Here is a 19,134-nt window from a genome sequence, read left to right as displayed (position 1 = left end):
GTTTGGGTCTTCTGAAGGAATGAAGAGTGGCAGAAAGCCCCGCCACCCTCTTGACTTCAGATTCTGCGGAAAGATTTGAATGGCTGTAATTGCGTTAGTAAGGGAGAAAGTTGTGTCAGATCCTCTTCTTTGGTGACATGAGATTAGGATCAGGCATCGTTTCCAGATTAAATACAGTGTAGACAGACTTTGACCGATTCCTTCCCTACTTGCACATTGTAGTGTCCTTCAGTCTTTGAAGGAGAGATGTTCCGGTTAAATGCTGTCTGATCACGGATGGAGCAGGCAGAATCACAGTGGTTATGGCTGGAGGGACCTCTAGAAGTCCTCTGCCCCAACCCCCAGCTCAAGCAGGAGGCCCACGTATATTAACGCATGCAAGATTATTCCAGCTTCTGGAGCAGAAGGTATTGGGCTGCCTCCAAGGGCAGGACAGTAACTAGCTTGCCCCCCCCAAAATCCATTCCAGGATCATCCCCAAGTCCAACCCCCAGCCTGCAGCAGTAGGTGACATGTGGCAGTTTACCTGGCAGTGATGTGACGAGAATTTGGCTTGGTATGGTGGTACAGACGCAGTAGCAATGGCATATATTGAGCATTACAGGATTTATGAATGCTAAACTGTGGTGAAGTTTTTCATATTTCTACCTGAATGGATTTTCCTCAAGTAAGGAGGAAACTTGGATTTCCTAAATAAAATATTTGTGTGCTGACAACAACTGATTCCAAAAAAAAAAAAAAAAGCCCTGCTATTAGCTCTATGCATGGTGCAGTGCACCCCTAGCTTGTATACTTTTCATTATAGAGTTATTTGTTCTTGTAAGAGTAGTACTGGTTTTGTTCAGATCATTTGCTTTGCTAGTCTAGAAAGCTGACTTCAAATCCAGTCATGCAAGAGGTTATAAACATTCTCCCTGGCAGCCAACTGGTTTACTTGCATCTCCGTGCAGTGGTGACTTGGCAGTACCCCAAAGACTGGAAGCAGTAAAAGCCAAGAGCTGAAACACCCATGGAAATACAGATCGCTTGCTTTTGCACATTTTCCATGACAAGTCCGTGGGTTTTTAAGAGCAAGTGCCACTTTCTGTTCACTACACACAACAAGACCTGAGGAATAGAGAAATGAGTGTGCCCAAGATTACATGGTCCAATTCGTGGAATTGTCCTTCATATTCCAAGGAGTGAGGGTGGAAGGGGCGCCTGGGCAGGCGATACATTGCAGTCAAGTGAAGTAGAGGCAGATGACCGGGAGGAGCACTGACATGGGTAAATGTCATTGCCATTAAATGTCCTATGCTAACTTTATGCAGTTAGAAAGGAATATGAAGTCAGCACCAAACTGCTTTATGCTCTACAGAGAGGTAGCAGAAGCAAGAAGAATAAGACAGAATTTCCAGATCAGTCAGATCATCCTGGCTGGAAAAAAAGCAAGAGAGATTTTGGTGGTCTTTGGTCCTCAAAGCAGTATGGCAGCGTGAGGGAAAATAACCAGCTGTAATCACGGAGTGCGAAGCAGTGGGGTTAAGCACTTGTTCTTCTCCTAGTACCCGCTTCCAAAGAACCTCAAAGATTTTTACACATGCAAATATGGCAGCGTTTTCACCCCATTTGAAAGACAGGGAAACTGAGGCATAGGAGTATTGGGGTAACTAACTGGAATTGAAACCCATGATAATTTCTTTAACTGCTTAGCAAGGCTTCCTTTCTTCAGAAGGGCATAGGAATAAGATGCAGGGATAGCCCGGTAAAGTGACGTGGAAAATGTATCACTGTAAACCTCTCTCTAGACAAGAACTGGTTAATAAAATCTTTTTTTATGTTATCCAAACCTGATGGTGTTTTTTTCCTTCTCAACGTATTGTTGGTTGCTGTAGCAGCTGAGTAATGCAGAAGTTCTGCCTGAAAAAATGCTTCCTCCTTATATGATACTGTACATATTGTCATGGAAATTGTCCTCATTTCCCCCGAGCACACTTTAAATAACTCGAACAGCAGTGCTAATGAGCAGAAAGATATCTGCAATCCCCACCGTGCAACTTGACATACTTTATCCCACTCTGAATTCCCCTTGCACATCATTGAGCATTTTAAAGATCTGGTATAATAATTTGCTTTCTCTCTTTGGTCCAGTCATTCTGCTCTTAGCACTTGGTAATAAAAGGTCAGCTTTGGCTGAAACCTTAGTGTTGCAGCCATGCCGTTTTTTACTGCCAAATATCTTAAGAAAAACAAGTGTCTCCGAAAGGGTAAGTCATGATATTTTTGGTGTGTTTAGTGTTGTCTGTTTTGCTTTAAATCTCAGTAAAGGATTTATTTTGAATTAACAAGCAGTGGGAATGGGTCTATTCATAGTGCCGGTTGGTTAGCACAGGGGTTTTGTTATGCTGTGCACATTTTTGGTTCAAGATACAGTGTATGTTATTATCTTGCATTTTACATTCACTAAAGCCGACTAAGCGAGAGAATGTTTAACCCTTTAAACATGGAGCATATGTTTTGCACGGGGATGGAATCCCTAACGCAGAACAAAACAGAAGCTGAATGTCTCCGTGTATTTGTTTTTCCTGATAAGTTAGGTAGGCAGCTGGGTAATGCTCCAGTATTTTGTTGCTGTTGACAAAAAGATTTTTTTCATCTGTGCTGAAATAATAAGTTAAATAACACCAAGTGAAGGAAATGCTTGTTTCCTCCTAGCATCTTTTCTATGCAGGGTGACCTGAGTGCATGATTCCACAAAGATTTTTAGCTCACTGTTGTGATGTTTGCTTATCGAATGGCTATGTGGGCTTTTCCAGGAAACGGGATTTTTCTGCCTCCAGGTAGATACAAAACTGAGAGCAGTTTGCTTCTAGCACTATAAAAATTAACAATGTGATAAACTCCTAATAGAGAAATACATTCCTTGTATTCTTCTCGTTCTGTTTCATGTGTCTTTAGTGTGAAATTTATCTAGCCAGCAGTCCCGATAGGGGTTCTGCATAAAGGAAAGCAGCAGTGATAGCTTGTAGCTGGGACGTGGAGCAATTGAGGAGATCTGACTTGCTTACCTGGCTAAGCATTTATTGCATGCATTTTCCTAATCCCTTCTTTGAATAGGAATCATTTCTAAGGCATAGCTAGAAGCTGGAATTGTAGGTTTTCATTGCAGGTTTAAAGTTGAAGAAAAGGTTTTGCGGAGATCAAATTTGTTTTCTTTAACCTACCTTTGTTTTTCCTGATGGGTTCCTATTTAAAAGCAAGAAACAACAGTGGTGATGTGAGAAGTGAGTTAAGCTGACTCGTAGTCGCTAGCACCAATTTCTAGTATTTTATTGAGCAAAATGTGTGCAGGTGTACACATTTACGCAATCATTCATGAATTTCTAAGGATGTAATTATACCAACAAAGTATTTATTAGAAGGATGAGAAAAAAAAATTGAATTCATTTGCTTTTAAGTTGTTTTTGTTTGTTTGTTTGCTTGTTTTTGTATGTGCATACATGCATACGCCAGTTTAGAAGGAGGTGTTGGACAATTTTTGCTCCCCCTTTTTGCTTTCCCACTGAGGATGGGTGGCTGACGGGTGCTGCTTTCCCTTACCTCATGTGTCACGGCAGCAATACCTCTCGAGACACACTTATGAACGGTGCCTGCCTTACCTGTGTGTGCAGGAAAGGGCTGGTTGTACAGCCAGGAAAAGTAACACTGTTTTGGCAGGTGCAACCTGAAGATAAAACTACCCAGCCCTGATGTCTCTTAGGCAGCAGGGTGTGTGCATCCTATTTGCTCAGAGATGTTCCCTGCCCCACTGTGGTAAGGAGCTGCGATGTATTAGATACAACTGGGTGTGGAAGCTTGGGGCTCAGCGTTAGGCATCCAGCGTGAGTCAGTGCGGCTCTCCAAAGGCTACAGGGCGAAGCTGGGGAACAGTCACTCGCTGCTCAATCGTTCACCTAGCGAGCTGCTGCTTGCTGCTGCTCTGCTGTCATTCTGCATCCTTGGGGGCAGGCGCCTTGCTGGTGTGTTTGAGGCTAAGCCTCAAGAAGCTGCATGGGGGGGAGCACGAGCTGTGGCTGTGGGACTCGCCTTAGTGCTGCTGCATCTGCTGGGGGCCGTTGCTAGTGCTGCGGTGTGGTGGCTGTGACTTGTCTAGCCCTAGAACTCAGCCTGGGGAGAAAGACTTGTGTGCATAGGAAGAAAGTGAGGAGCAGCTTGGTACCCAGCCTGTGCAAGGAACAGGGGGCTATGAAGTAATCATTTTTTAAACGGAATCAATACGGGTATAATTTGAGTCGTGGAAAGGTTGCTGAGGCAGGCTTAGCCAAAAACAGCAAGCAACTAGTCATAATTTTAGGGAGTCACTACCAACATGAAAATCTTCAGCTAACTGAGCACCCCAAATAGATTTTCTCTAAAAGTATCTTTCTGGATCAAAGAGGGTAGGGTGTGTTACTTCTCTGAGCCTGCTTCAGTCAAATCCTTTTGATGTGTGAAATCCACCTATCTGTCAGAATACCTCTTGGTCCAGGCATGCTGACAGGCTGGGGACCCTGCTCCCTTCTGATCCCCTTTCTGCTCTGTGTTAACCTTTCTCCACTTGCTTCCAGGACAGCCTGGGAAGGGAAGTGCCAAAACATTAAGGCAGAGCCTATGTGTCTGGGTAGGGAGTGCTGAGGTAGCTGGGTGTCTCCGTGAGCTGTTTAACATCTGTCTGTCACTAGTGTTGCTTTGAACAGGCTGGACTCCTGCCAGTTTTTGAACCACTTTCCATCCAGTTACTCGAGGCAATCCCTCCTAGCTCCCTTCCAGAAGGCACTTCATTCGTAGAGGTTTTTACCGTGATCTAAGTAAGGAGATTTCCATTCTTCCCAGTAAGTAAATGCGGTTGTTAAAAGGCATTAAATGATTACAGAGTGCCCTAGGCATAGTATCAAAAGTGTGGTTGCATAAAAGCTGTAGTAGCCACAGGCTCCAATGGGTCTGTCCTTGCTTGCTGTTCCCAATGCCTGGGAACAGAGGAGCAAACCAGCAAGAGCAGAGATGTCTGTGCATGATCTTTCCCATACGTTCAAACGGCCTAGGGACAGGAGCTGAGTTATGAACAAGTTTGTGGCCAGAAATGTTGGGTCACATGGGAAAGAAAAGTCCCAAATTAACACTCCTGATTCAGCCTTAATGAGGGAACTTTCCCAGGTCAATACAGTAAGTGGCCAGCAGAGCTGAGAACTAGGATGTGATTTTCCAACATCTTATTGCCTGAAATCCCGGGCAGCGCAGGGTTTTCTCTTAGCTTTCTGGACAATATTAGTTTCAAGTTTCTCCTTAAGTGACTTCTGGTCTCGCTGTGCTCCATTTTGTCTCTTCACTAGTACACTGGGCCAGGCTAGGATGCTTTTTGGATTAATTTTCTGCGCTGTTTAGTTTTTTTGTTTGTTTTGTTTTGGTGGAGGGATTGAGAGAGCCTTGGCACACCCCTGAAATAATACAGGTAAGACAGAGCACAATGTTCTCTCATGTTTTGCTTTGCAATAAATCTGTGGAGATTTCCAACAGGTCTCAGCTGGTGATGTATCCTTAGCCTACTCTGATTCTCTGGTAAAACCTACAGCAATGACAGGTTCTGGGAAGACACAAGTAGCAGCTCACTTATTTCCCCTCTCTCGGGTTTTAAGCAACATCAAACTCCTAAAAGTTGTGTCCCCCCACCCACATTAAACAAGGCATCAAAACTGTGAAAAACATTTATCACGTTCAGCAGCCTGTTGTTAAAAACAGCTGTTCTCTCATAAGCTCTCCTACAATGAAATTTGTCTTCCGTTGACCATTCATTGAGCTCTGGCTCAACACTACTCAAAACTGGGCTGTAAAATATCAGTCAGAACTTCCTCTGATCTGGCAAGTCACTGTTGGTTTTCACCTGTCCCTTGATTTCTAGTGGAGGAAAAAAAAAAAAACCACAACCCAAAACACCAAAGAACTTAATAATGCGTGTTTATTGCCAAATGGTCCTCGCTTTGCCACAGCTGTAGATTTACAGGACTTCAAAGCTGGATGATTAAGGCACAGTTTTAGTTTGTAGCCAGGGAAGCCAAACAGCCTCAGCTTCAAAGGAAGGGGGTGTTCTGTAATGTTGTGGGCTCGCTCTGCGCTCAGCAGCCGGGGAGATGCCCCCTGCAGCAGAGCAGTGGTGTGGCTTCTGCTGCTCCTGGGGGGGAGGCTGGCTGCTGCCTGAGCAGAGCAGCGTGCGCCCAGCAGCCTTGGGGTACCTAGAGGCTGCTGGTTGGGTCCTTTTGCATGTTATCGAGCTGCAGGACTTGGTGTGCTCCTGATGCGCCCAGAGCTTCTCTCTGTGTGCACCCCTAGCACGGCCACGGATTTGGGCCTGAGCTCTGTTGCCTCTCCTGCTCCCTTCTGTTTCTGCTGGGTTGTTTTCCCCTCTGATGGGGTTGCAACGTGGATGGTTTTATATGCGTTAGGAAGAAGCTGTCTCAGCGAAAGGAAGCGTTTGGTCCATACAGCCTTGGGGTTTGAGGGAAATAGGGACCAGGACTGGAGGTGAGGATGCTCTGCATCTGCTAGTCACGTTGAAAAGGGGCTCTTGTGATTTTGTTCTTACGTTAATGCTTCATTCATCCAGTCAACCATACATCACCAGTTCAGTCTAGCTGGTGGGGAGGGAAGAGCAGCTGGGTAGCTCCGTCATTAGGGGGACGTAGGAACTGTGGTGTTGTGGCTTTACTTCCTACTCTGAAGCCCAGACAGTGTGACACGACTCCTCCTGTTTACTAAACTCTCTGTGTATCTGCTGGCTGCTCTAGTGGAGAAAACAGGCCAAAAGCCTCACAATGAGGCAGAAAATAGGGCTAGGTAACTATATTACATCTTGAACCCCGGAGAGTAGTGTTTTCCAGGAACGTTTCCCAAGTGAGGAATCAGTCTTAAATCCCCTGCAAATGAATTAATTCTGTACCTTTGGGATGCAGAGAGGTGCAAACACGCTGTGGTGAGTTGCCTGGGATCAAAGCAAGGAGTTTGGGGGGAGGCTGGACCCCCAGGCAGTCAGCTCCTGGCTGCCTGCTCTGCTGCTCCGAGCAGCCGGAGGCTCCGGGAAGCGGTGTGCTGGGCTCCGTGGGCATGGGGACATGAAGGGAGATGGCAGGGCCCCGCAGAGATGCGTCTGTCGTGCAGCAAATGGCTTCCAGAGCCATGCGGCTCCGGTGCAAACCTCCCTCATCAGTAGTAAAATCTGAGCGGAACTGGGGCTTTATCCAAGCGGTATCTAGGAGGCTGTGGGAGCCAGGCTGCTCTCTCCGCAGGGCTCTGGGATTCAGCATCCAGAGAGGCCGGCACTGCCAAGACGTGTAGTGCTCGAGAGGCAGCGTTGGCCAACACACCGCTGTGCCTCTCAATGAGCCATGCGAGCGCTGCTGAGAGCGCGGTGACTTCAGCTCGCGCACTGAAGCTCTCCAAATAGAGGAGGTGCCAGGCAACCACTGGGCTGCTGAGTGAAGGAACAGCTTTTTGAGACACAATACACTCCTAATTTCTAATGTGGCTTTCCTATTTCAAGAGCACTGCTTTGGTGAGTAAGTGGCCTGCTTTCCATCCTGTGCTGGGGGAGCAATCTTTGTGCTGTTCAGCTTGTTCCATCTCATTCTTCACTTTCTGCTTTCTAGGACTGGCACTGCCTTTGCAGTTGCACACGACTAACCTTCCAGACAGTATTTCTTGCTTTGTGAGAATCAACGTTTGATTAATCCAGGGCTCCTGGAGGTGGCATATCTGTTTTTCATTCCCGACTCTGCTAGTCGCTAGCCAATACCACCCTGGAAGTCATTTAGTGTCTCTGTATCTCAGTTCTATATTGGTATGTAGGAATTTTGCGCTGTGGAATTTGAAAACTGTTTTTTAATACAGAGAAGGCATTTTCCCACTACCACACAATAGGACCTCGGGAAGTAATTTTAACCTCTCTGTGACTGTTTTCCCCTTACATAAAACCAAAATAGTAATACTTAGTTCTGTGACAAGTATATTCCAGCAGTGCAACATCTTTGATTTCTTTTTATTTATTTATTAATATCTAAAGCAAACATCGAAATCACTTTCACTGGCATGTCCTTGTTATAACATTATTTGCAGCTACTGTGATATTACTGTTCCTTCCCTCTTCCAGTCTAAGCTGGGTTGGATACTTTTAATGGGATAGACAAGTAACAAAACTAGTTAGGAGGAAGCTGAGCCTTAACATAAGGTGTATGGTACAAATGGCTATCTTTACTGCCCATTTCCTTCTGAGAACCAGACTTCCCTCGTATTTAGTCTTTAACATGGACAGGTCTAGAACACCTGCAAACACAGGAGCATTTAAGTCTTACCGATGTTTTACTATATGTATTTGCATATATGCACACTTCTCTGAATCACTTTTTATAATGCTTTCATGCCTAGGTGCCCAGGTCACCTAAGATATATTAAATAGGGGAGAACAATTATTAAATTTCATCTCTGGAAGGCTGCATCTGTTTGGCAATCACTTGCAGATTGGCTTCAGAGATTATAGGTAAAGGTCTCTTAAAGAGAGGCAACTGGAGGGTACAGACTGGCAAGGCAATACTTTACTGATATCTATGGGTTCTTGCTTGCATGCTGTGGAGTATTTAAATAAAAATAATGGTTAAAAGCAATTGTTTTTAAAAACTGGTTGCAGTCACAAGATATGCAGGCTTAAAGCTCTGTTATTTTTTCCCTCATTATTTTAAATTTTTACGCCCTTTTAGGGACTTCAATTTCACCTGCTTACTCTCAGTAACAAATGGGGAAGGGAGGAGGAGGAGGCAGTTGCCACATTCCCCTGATCCCCTGTGTTACCTGACTGGGGCTCAGACAAAATATAAAGCCATCAGTGATTTTTCTCCCAGCCTTGCAGACTATTAAACCAAATGTTTTTTCTATGTCCAGATGTTGTCTTCCCTGGCTCCCTGCGTACCACAGCTTCACTGCAGATACATAATTCATTATATGGAAAGGCACTGTTTTAATCTAATATTAAAGAGGCAGTAGCTCAGCAGGTGTCCCCAAGGTAAGGAAGGCAGCATGCTGCTGACAGCAGCTGCTAGCTTCAGGCTTATCAAGATTTCTTTGTTTTGAAACAGAAGCTGAAAGGCTTTTTAATATACCACGTCACTGGCTGGGCAGATCCCTGTCTTCTGGCTGTTATCCTGCCTTTGACAGCAGAGACAAAAATTCTTGTAGCGTGAGGGCTGCATACAGTTCAGTGCTCTCAGGAAGGAGCCGGGTGAAGAGGAGGAGGCTTATGAGGCAGATGCACCCTACTGCCTGCTTGCGTTCTTCTCAGTGTGCCAGCTGGGCTAAGTGCATCTGTGGAGCTGGCCCACTGATGTCAATATTGTCAAAATGGACTTTCTGCTACTGTAAGCATAAAAATATCCAAATACATTGCCTATAGAGAGCATTCCAAGCAATGATGCTGATATTCCACCAGTCTCATCCAAGTGCTAGATGTCTGTGGCCTAAATCTGTGTAATGAGATCTGACTTTCATAGTTATTGTCACTCTGGCAAAAGCAGCCAAACTGGCAACCCTGGAGTCTAAGTAGTGCAATATGCAATGAGAAAGGCTTTCCAGTTCCTTGAGATATCAACTTTGTTGTCATCTGTGCCTGGATGTTATACAATAGACAAAAAATATTCTGGTGGGGTTTCCCCAGAATGTGTGGGTCCTAAACTAGCACGTGTAACAGCACAGGGTAAACCTGCCCATCCTTTTACTTGGTCTAGGAAAAATTCAGCCTGTGGCTTGTATGGCTTCCAGGTTCTCTATGGAGACTTTTCTTCAGGTTTTTCTTGCAGTGGGGCTTGTTCCTGTGACTTGTAACGTTTCCTCGACATGTGTCTCCTTTTTGTGTTCCTTTGTGGAAATTCTTCTAGTTTACCTTGTTAATAAACAGAGCTGCTTCTGCTGTGACTATGATGTCGCTTTGGTCAGCAGCCTTTGCTTGAAGCACAACAAAGACCTGCTTGTCTGTTGGCACTCCTGCAGTCGGTGTTTTGGCTGATAAGTGGCATGTATCGCTGCAAATCAGGGAAGAGTATAAGATAGTTTGGAGGACCTTCTGGCAGTGTGTTGTACCTCTTAGGTGTCAGCACACTTTGCTAAGAGATTGTATGTGCTGGCATAGTGGAGAAGTTTCTCACACATCAGGATTTCCATTCAGCCACCTAACCACTCCAGAGAAAACCTCCCAGCACAGAGCGCTCAGACAGAAGTGCCATGCAGGTATGGGAAGACCATCAGAAGTTCAAGGATTTCTGCATGAAGGTCGTAACTTTCCTGGAGTTTGCCCCAGCCCACAAGTACAGACCTACAGCTGGGGAAGGTCATACAAGCCCAGAAGCAGGTTGCTGTTGTCTGGAGGAGCTGGAAAACAACAGGTCAGTGGCTGAGGGCTTTGGTGTCCATGAGTTTTCTGCGCTGTGGGAATGGAAGCTTGCAAGGCAATGCTTGAGGCAATCCTGCAGTGCAGGTTGAAAAATGTGAATAGTTCCAAACTATAAATGTGCCTTTACAAACTGCTATCCTCAGCTGTGCTGAAGCACATCTGAGCTTTATTGTGCCTCTACAATAGGTGAGCAAAGGTATGTGAGCTGGCAGAAGAGGCAATACCTGTGCACATGCCTTTGGCCTAACCTGTGGAAGACTTGGAAGCATTGAGATGGGATGCAGTGGGAGGGTATGTCTGTAATATCCCAGTGTGCTGTAATGGCAGTGAACGCTGCAGACAGGGCTTCCACTGGGAAACCCGCTGAGTCTCAAAGGACATGATCTGTGCAATGCTCTCTTGAATTTCATTGGGAACAAATCCACCAACTGAAGACATTTCTTTGGATGATTTGTTGTTTACATACAAGGCTCTTTTCATTTCTTGTTGAACATCTAAATCAGCGTGTTTTTTGAAAAGTGAGGTTACATCTGATAATGATTAACCACTTCAAAGGAACTTTTATGGACTTTTTGATAAAGCTGTTAACTGGGATGAATTTATCCATTTCCACTGGGTAGAGAGAAGCAGAATTGATTTTTCTAAAGCATTGTTCTGCTGGCAGTTCACTGACAACTGTCTGAAAGCACAAAGATTTGAGGCCCCTGCTTTGTGCATCAGCATAACCTCAATTCCATTAGCCATCCACCGTTGTGTTCTGAGTGGCTGCAGTGCTTAGCCCAAGTGACAAGAACAAATTGTCCTTTTTGCCAGACACCACTATTGCCACAGTAAAGAGTACTGTGTAGCAGTCACGTTTAGAAGATTCATTGGGTAACCAACACTTAGCGAGATACAGAAGGAGACTGCTATAAAACTGCTATTCTGTGCAAACTATAGCAAGACTTGGATCAGGATATCCCAGAGCATTATATTCTGACTTAGATCAGTACTGGTATCATCTACGTTGTCTTATTGTTAATTGGGCAAGGTTTTTTTCCCGAAATTTGTCAACATTTTACAAAAGGCTTACAGTATATATTCTTTTGCATTTCAATTCCTTTCCTGCGTTAATGCAACAAATAGCTTCATTTTTGTGAAAACAAAGTCTGTAAGTGTTGTGTCCTTAATGATAGGCCGGGTATTTGCTGCTGCCAAAACTGTGCCTGTAAAGCTTCAGTCACTTCACTGAAGAAAATAACGTTTGTAATTGGTTGGCTTGGATTTCTGAAGAACTCTGTATTCAGTCTGCAAAGAATCTGAGCCTTTGCAGGCTTAGCTAAGAGTGCTGCTGTCTACAGCCAAAGCCGTACCAGCTGATGGTTTCACCTCAGTTCTCCTTTGTTCAAAGTCCATAGCTTTGGCTAAGATGGCAGCAATATCATCTTTGAAGACTCCCTCACTGTATTTTTAAGTTTCATAGTGGAGTTAGTTGCAGAGGAAAGAAAAATTAGGCTTATGAGGTGCAAGGGGGAAGAGGAAATAGTTGTAATGAGACTTATTTAGAAGGCACGGGAGCAACTTCACTCCTATCAGTGAGCATACCTGGAAAATGTGAACACAACAATCCTGAAAGAAGTTGGGTATTAGCAGCAGTTGGGTATTATCTTTCCAGAATGAAATTTTCAAATAAAAATAGATCAGATTTTGCTATTCTGGTATTGCGGTAACTCACTGCTCATCAGGATTTAAAATTTCCCTTGACTCTTGTCTTCAGTGTTAAAGATTTGAAGAAATTTATGAGAGCTAGAAAATTGCTTGTGGTTGCATGGTAATGCATAAAAATTATCCAGTCATTTCCATTCAGATATTTCAAAGCATGAAGGATCATCGTCTTTGGTCAGGAAGGAATTTCCTCCCTTATAATAGTGTGTAAACATAACCACAGTTGGAGTATATAATTTGATACATTCCTCAGAAGTGTCTAGCACTTGTTGCTTTGGAGAACCACGTTGAACCATGCGACCTGCTTTGTACAGATGTGCAACTATTTTCTGAGTCTTCTGTGCATGCATTTGTGATATGTATATATATATTTTGTACCTTCAAATTCATAGCTGTCTTATTTCAGATACACCTCCTGCAATGTGCCTTACATGGGCTGGCGCACACCTTCTGCCACTGGGCTGCCCTGAATGGAGCATCTCCATCCGAGTGCATGGTTTCTGCTGGCCTCAGAAGAACTCATTTCCCTTCAGTCCAGGCCAGAGACTAGTGAAATGATCAGGAGGTTACCATAGCCTGGGCAGTTGCACACTTCATCACTTTTAAGGGTTGAGCTTGTTGTAGCCTTCTAGATTTGGAATATATTGAGGAAAGGCTGCAAGGATCAGTTTTCTGGAGTGGGAGAAAGAAGGATAAGGGAAAGCAAATACCTGTCGGTACAAGGCTGTCCATGTAACATACTGGGAAAAAAGCTTTGCAGCCTGGTCTTTCTCCCCCTTCTCATCAATTGCCATCACCACCACAGATTTAATTTTGTAGTAGGACTGGGGTGTTTTGGTTTTCTGGTTTGGTTTGTGGTTTTTTTTTTTTTTTTTTCAGGGAAATGGCTTTTTTATTTTTTTCTAGGACATCTGTACAGAGGGAAAGAAGTTGTCTATCATTCTAAAAAAGACACTTCATGAGATGAACAGCTCTCTAAGAGCTGGTGATATCAGACAGATTTTGAAGGAAGGGTTTGTGCAAGTGAAAGGAGCTGAACCCCAAATGTGCCTGGGCTCCCAACACCACCTTTTCCAGTAGGAACTTTCATTTTCTAGTGAGAGGCTGGTGCCAAGGTGCCTGATACCTGTTGCTTGGCAGGCAAACAATGTTAGCATAGGCCACATTGTACCCTAAATTTGTCTGCTTTCAGCAGGTATTGTTTTAAGACAGTGACCGTGCCACTGCACACTGAGAAGTCCAGCTAACAAGCTGTTACTTCTGCTGTGATCCAGGTTTGGAAGTGAACATGTTCTGTCTGCACAGTAATTTCCTATTGGGAAATATTATTTGAGTCGAGTCACAAGGGTTTAATTGATTTGCGCATACTGTCACTTATTTGACAGTCTAACACCTGAAGCATCCTTGGAGATAATTAGAGTGCAGGTGCTCTAGCATTCCCACTCAGGATGAAACACAAGTCGCAGCAGAGGCAAAGTGGTGTCATGCTGCTCCCAGCAATTGGTGGTTTAGTAGTTGCTCCTCGTGTTAATTATTGTTGATCTATTCCTATTTGGAAAGGTTCTTCTGACTTCCTAAATGAGCTGTGACTATGTTGGAGACATTTCATCATTTGCTGCTAGCTAGCAGAAGCTGGTGCAAACAAATCTCAAAGCAATAACAATACTCGTGTTTATAGGGATACTGAACAGACCTGGGGGCGTTTCACAGGCTCCTGAAACCTCTCTGGCTAGGGAGCCAGCATGATCTTGATTAATGGCAATTCCTCTTATGGAGCAAAGTAATTGTGAGCAGGAGCTGGAGGGAATGGTGCCTGAGCTGTGTTGGTGCAAGGGAGATGCTACGTCCTTGAGAAAAATAATGTACCTAGAGCAGTTGCATATTATGCCTGGGCTCACCTCAACCCTAAATATTGGGCTGCTGCAGTAGAGGTGGCCTTCCCATAGCTGTGAATTCAGCTCTAAGCTAGGACTGGACATTGCAGCCACTTTGAGCAGCACATCCCAGGTGGCATAGCGATCTCCTCACGAAATTTCAGATTCTTGAAAACAAGGAGGTGTGGACGCATTAGAGTATGATTGCAATACATGTATTTTTAATACCAGATGTTAACTTAAAAATGGCTGAGCCTTATTTATTTATTTTTTTTACTGAGACTTCTCACAGTTCAGCCTAAGGCAGATAAAGCACATCAAAAAAATCAACTTAAGTAGACTTAAACATTACAAAGCACTGAGCAAGAGAAAGCTTTATAAGCAGGGGTTTAAGGTGGCATTTGTGTACACTGCTACTTGCTCATCCTATAAAAGCACCTAAAGTTGTCCTTCTCACTTCCTTTTATCTTGCATCTTTTTTCTGTTTGCCAGGGCACTTCGCTTATGTGACTGTGACATCAGTAACAGCATAGGGCATACCTGGAGTATGGGTTTGTTTGCTTTCAAGGTTTTGGTTTATTTGAAGTGATTGGTAGCATTAACCAGTTCCTCAGTTCAATAGATAAGTCTAGAGTAATACAGATGACATATCAAGAAAGGAATCTCCAGGCAGGAGTTGAAATTAAAACAAAAGTCAAACTCACCTGATACATTATTTTTTTTATGTCTAAAAGGTCAAAGATTAAACCAAATCTTCATTTATTACTTGTACTTTTATTAATCACACACCTGATCCTGACAACTGAAACAGAACACTAGCCTTAGATTTTTAAGAGTTTTCTGTAGCCTGTGTGTCAGTACAGAAGAGCTGAAGTGCCTCCGTTCATGTTAAGTCTTGTCAGAATTTTTGCATAAGAAACCACGATTCTAAGGTCTAATCTCCTTGCTGGTGCCTCTTTAAAATAATTTAATGGTGTCTGAAATGCACAGAAGTACTCGTTTGAAACCACAGAAAGGATCTGTTCTCCCCCCAGTACCAGGGCCCTTGAATTAGTTTATAGATGGCACTGACATTAGGCTGTTTATCTGCCTTTGTGTTATTCTCTGGGACAAGGTCTAAGATCTGAGATCTAAAAATCACTTAGTGACTCATGAAAATCCTCTGCTAGAACTTTTGAAAATTTGATCATCTTCTACTTGTAATTATCATTAAACCTGTGGGATTTAAAAGCATTTAAGGAAATTAGGCATTTGACTGAAAAGTCAATGAGAGTTTAGAACACTCTTGTTAGTTCTGCACCAAGAAACTTTAAACCATGTCAATTTATGAGCTGGCCTTGCTCTGCACAATAAAAGCAATTTAAGTTTTCATTTTCCTCATTGCCAAAACCAAGTGAAAGCTGAACATTAGAATCTCCTCAGACTGATTCCAAAATGTGGAAATAAAACATGTCCCCTGCAAAGGTGCATGTTTCTTTAGGAAAAATTGAACTGAAACAGAATAAATGGGTTTTGATCCAAAGCTTGTTTCTTTTATTTGCACGCTGTGTAATACTAAATCCCCAGACTTTATTTTTCTTAACTTTATAAGCTTTTTAAAAGGTGATCACAAGTTTACTCTCAGCTTCTGCATTAACTTCCAACTTGGATATCCCATACATGCATGGATATGTGCCTGTATCTATAGATACAAATACAAAAAACCATGGCAAGCACATATCACTATTTACTGTACTGCTCCGTTCCTCTGTCCTTCCCTTGTAGATCCTGTCAATTTTCCCTGATCCAAGCACTCAAGCATCTAATGACCTTTTACTTATTTTGCTAATATTTTTTGTCTCTTTTCATAATCCAAAGATCAAGGCTATTTTTTTCTTGCTGTGCAGATTCCCCCTAATACAGTTGCCCTTTACCTTGACAGAATTCATCTACCTCATTTTTCACCTTCTTTCATTATCAGGGAGATCTTAGAGCCCTGAATCTGATCCTCACCTTTAGGACAATCATGAAGAGTCGGTCAGGGACGATGAATCATTGCAATTGTTCTCAGCTGCTGGGTGCAAGTTTTTGTCCATTTGTCAAGATCTTCGTTGCTGCCTGTCTGCAATCAAAGGCTTCAAGTCACTGCTTGCTTTAGCACTGAGGGCAAGCGTTCTTTGGGCCTTGACTTACCCATCCACCAGCACTTTCATAACTCACCCTTGGAACTGCTGTTTGCCTCCCCACACATTGCAGCAGCATGCGCGTGGCCAACTCAGTTTCACCCCTACTGAAAACACCACTGCTATCCACACCAAAGCATTGCAAGCATGTAAATATATACACATACACAAGCATTTGTAGTTGTGTACATTTTTGGTGGAGTTGATATAATGACAATACCCAAGCACATCAATAAGCAGAACTATGTAAGAAATGGGAGAAAGGCAAACCAGATGTGCAGGGGAGGGAGGGAAATGGTCTGAAGAGAAAAACAAGTTGCCAACTTCAGCAGAACCTGACAGCAGCTTCATCTGAGGACATAAACGTTCCTCCTTTTACACGGAATGGGGCAGGATCATCTACTGGAAGTCCAGTCCTGCTTCCCCTGAACTTCTGTTTCCATACAGAGAAAGGGGCTGTAAAGCTTGGATCTGCAGATGTTGCTCTTCTGAAGGTTAAGCTTGTGTGAATAAAATTCATGGCAAAAAGAATGCTTCCAAGGTTTCCTCATTGGAAACAGCTGTTATAAAGGGAGAGCTGCAGCTGGAGGGCTGTTCTGGGCTCTTTGAACAGGAACACAGGGCAGGACAGGTACAGATGGCATAATGGCAGCCTTATGCTTTGCACTTCCCCGTGAATGCATACCAGACTAAGGATGGTCAAAAAAGGAAGAACTTTTGGTAAACAGGGCTTTGAAATATGGATTTCAATTCCTGCTGCTGCTGCAGTGCTCTGTCAGACCTTCAGCCAGTTACCTAGCCCCAGTCTTTCAGTGTTTGATCTTCCATGTCTGGGCCCTGGAAAGAGCTGAAAGAATGACTTACTAAGGCCTAGGAGGTGGCACGCTACTCCGAGGTGAATGCTTGCGGCTGATGCCATCAGCAGACAGCTCCACGGCCACGTGAAATGCAGTTACACAAAACACCCGAGCACTTCGGGAGCGATTCTGTCAGCTTTGCTGGGAGAGAGAGCACTTGCGCTCTGCACCTAGCAGCCTTGACCTATTCAGTTCCCTTGAGGCAAAATACCTACCAGTATCTATAAAGCAACTTTGCAACGGTACCTTGAGGTGAGGGTGGCAAAGCATTGAAGTCTGCTGCCCTTTTGATGGTGAGCAGTAACAAAACAAGACCTTTAATCGTTCTCAGCCATCACATTTGCTGTATGCGCTTGCACAGTCACCATCAGGTTTCCTAGTCCTGAAGTTGTTCGCTGTTTCTGTATGCCTGTGAGGGAGGCACGTAGTGCTGCCCGCTTGTTCTACAGATAGAGGTGGAACCCAGCACATCTCATCTGATGCCACAGCTCTGCAGCAGGGTAGGTGACTGAATGCAGGGTGCCCTGGTCGCAGGTTAATGCTGAAGCTGCTGGACTACTCACCCCCAAAGTTAAGCTCCCTGCTTCTACCACGTGCATTGAGGTGCTGTGTTTGCAGACAGTTTTATTTTTTCCTCTGGTCTGGAGCTGACAGTGTCTCTGAGCAGAAGGGCCGGAATGTCTGTCCCTGGCAATCCTGAGCTAACAGAGCAGGCCTCTGAGGGCTAGTCTCGTTTGTATGGGAGCATGATTAAAGATGAGTGAGAAATTCTGTTCAAAGGAATAGAAAGCCCTTGTCTGTGTTTAAAAATCATTAGCAGACTGTTCCTCCCTGTTGTGGTGCGGAGGAGCCAGAGCCCTGTTAGCTTTATGTAGCAGCCCTTGTGTTTGTCGGGCTGGAGTCTCCCAGCTGCTCAGGGTGGGCTGCGGCTCCCCTCGGGGCAGGAGGGAGGTTTCAGTGCAGTGTTGGCCTGCAAGCTTCATACTGCTTCGATGGGCAAAGCTAAAATTTTGTATCCAAGCATTTCTAGGCAGAAAGGTTTAAAATTGTTTTCGGGTTCCTAAAGGCCAGTATGTTTGAGTCTGTACAGTGTCTATGTTGACAACTCAAATCTGAAACCCAGAACAAGGTCCTCTTTTGTAGCTCGGCACAGAAATGAAAGCAGCTGTGAATTTCTGGTACAATTCTGGATTTGTAAAGAAGGTATAGTGGAAGGGAGGTGTGGTTGTTTGTTTGTTTGTTTTAATAAGATCTAAACATTTGGATTTAGCTGTTTTTTGTTATTCTGACTTCTAAGACTCAAAATCTGTTGGATGCTGCAACAGCATAGAGAGATGCATCTGAACTCCACCCTTCAGGGAGCTCTAATTCTGCTCATTGCCTTGGTGATGTAGTGAAAGGAGCCAGCAGTGTGTGGAAAGGAACAAGATCAAAAAGTCATAAAAGAAAAATTGTTTATATTTGGGTCTGCTTGCTCTGCCACTGCTTATTCATCTCATACTAACACATGAGGACTTCTCTAAGAAGTCCTTCTGAAGTGCATTCTGGTTTCTACACTAGTGTCTCTGCGTGGAGTTGTATTTATCTGCTTGTACTCTTGTGACTAGTCACTACTGACTCTCCCACAGGCAGCTTGTAGGATCATGACCTTGCTCCTATTTAAAGTTTCAGTGGGACAAAGCTAACCACAGAGAAGCTGTATGTAAAGGTTTTGGCAGAGTCTCAAGCCTAGGTTCTGCAGCATGTGCAGGAATCTTTTTCCCATCCTGTTTTTACTTTTTGCAGACTCTAATAGAAGTATAAATATTTTTCCCTAAACGCTTGCATGAAAAATGCCTAAGGAGATTTACAGGGCAGCTGGCTGGTCCAAAGTAACATCTTAGGGGAAGGGGAGTTGTAGTCAGGTCCCCATGGTACGGCAATTCAGGGGGAAGATGCTGAGACACCACTTCTGCACAAGTTCAGTCGGATGGAAGCTTCATCTTTCTCTGCTTGTTATGTCTCTCTTTGCATGCTTTAGTTCAGCTGTTCTCGCTAAATTTGCAGTTGGTAGTTCATTCTGAACTAGGACTCTGCTCTCTTCTTATACTTTGTGG

At 44.0% G+C, this 19,134-nt stretch overlaps 1 protein-coding gene across 15 annotated transcripts in view; it reads left to right on the top strand.

The window, feature by feature from the left end:
* Positions 1-19,134, top strand: part of ARHGAP22 (Rho GTPase activating protein 22) — a 149,933-nt gene that overhangs the window by 85,512 nt on the left and 45,287 nt on the right. Inside the window, exon 1 of one of the 15 annotated variants that reach the window (XM_083843376.1) lies at positions 1,013-2,246. The exons of 13 other annotated variants lie outside the window; for them this stretch is intronic. In XM_083843376.1, coding sequence (XP_083699502.1) covers positions 2,195-2,246 — 52 coding nt within the window. In that variant the 5' untranslated portion in view covers positions 1,013-2,194. Of the gene's footprint in view, positions 1-1,012; positions 2,247-19,134 lie in introns of those variants that run through there. One more of the 15 variants, XM_083843377.1, reaches the window with a different exon arrangement.

The sequence above is a fragment of the Anser anser genome (genome assembly GCF_964211835.1).
Source record: "Anser anser genome assembly, chromosome: 7".
In the NCBI taxonomy this organism is placed as follows: Eukaryota; Metazoa; Chordata; class Aves; order Anseriformes; family Anatidae; genus Anser; species Anser anser.
Note: the sequence above shows the minus strand (reverse complement) of the source record. Positions and strands in the feature narration are given on the sequence as shown.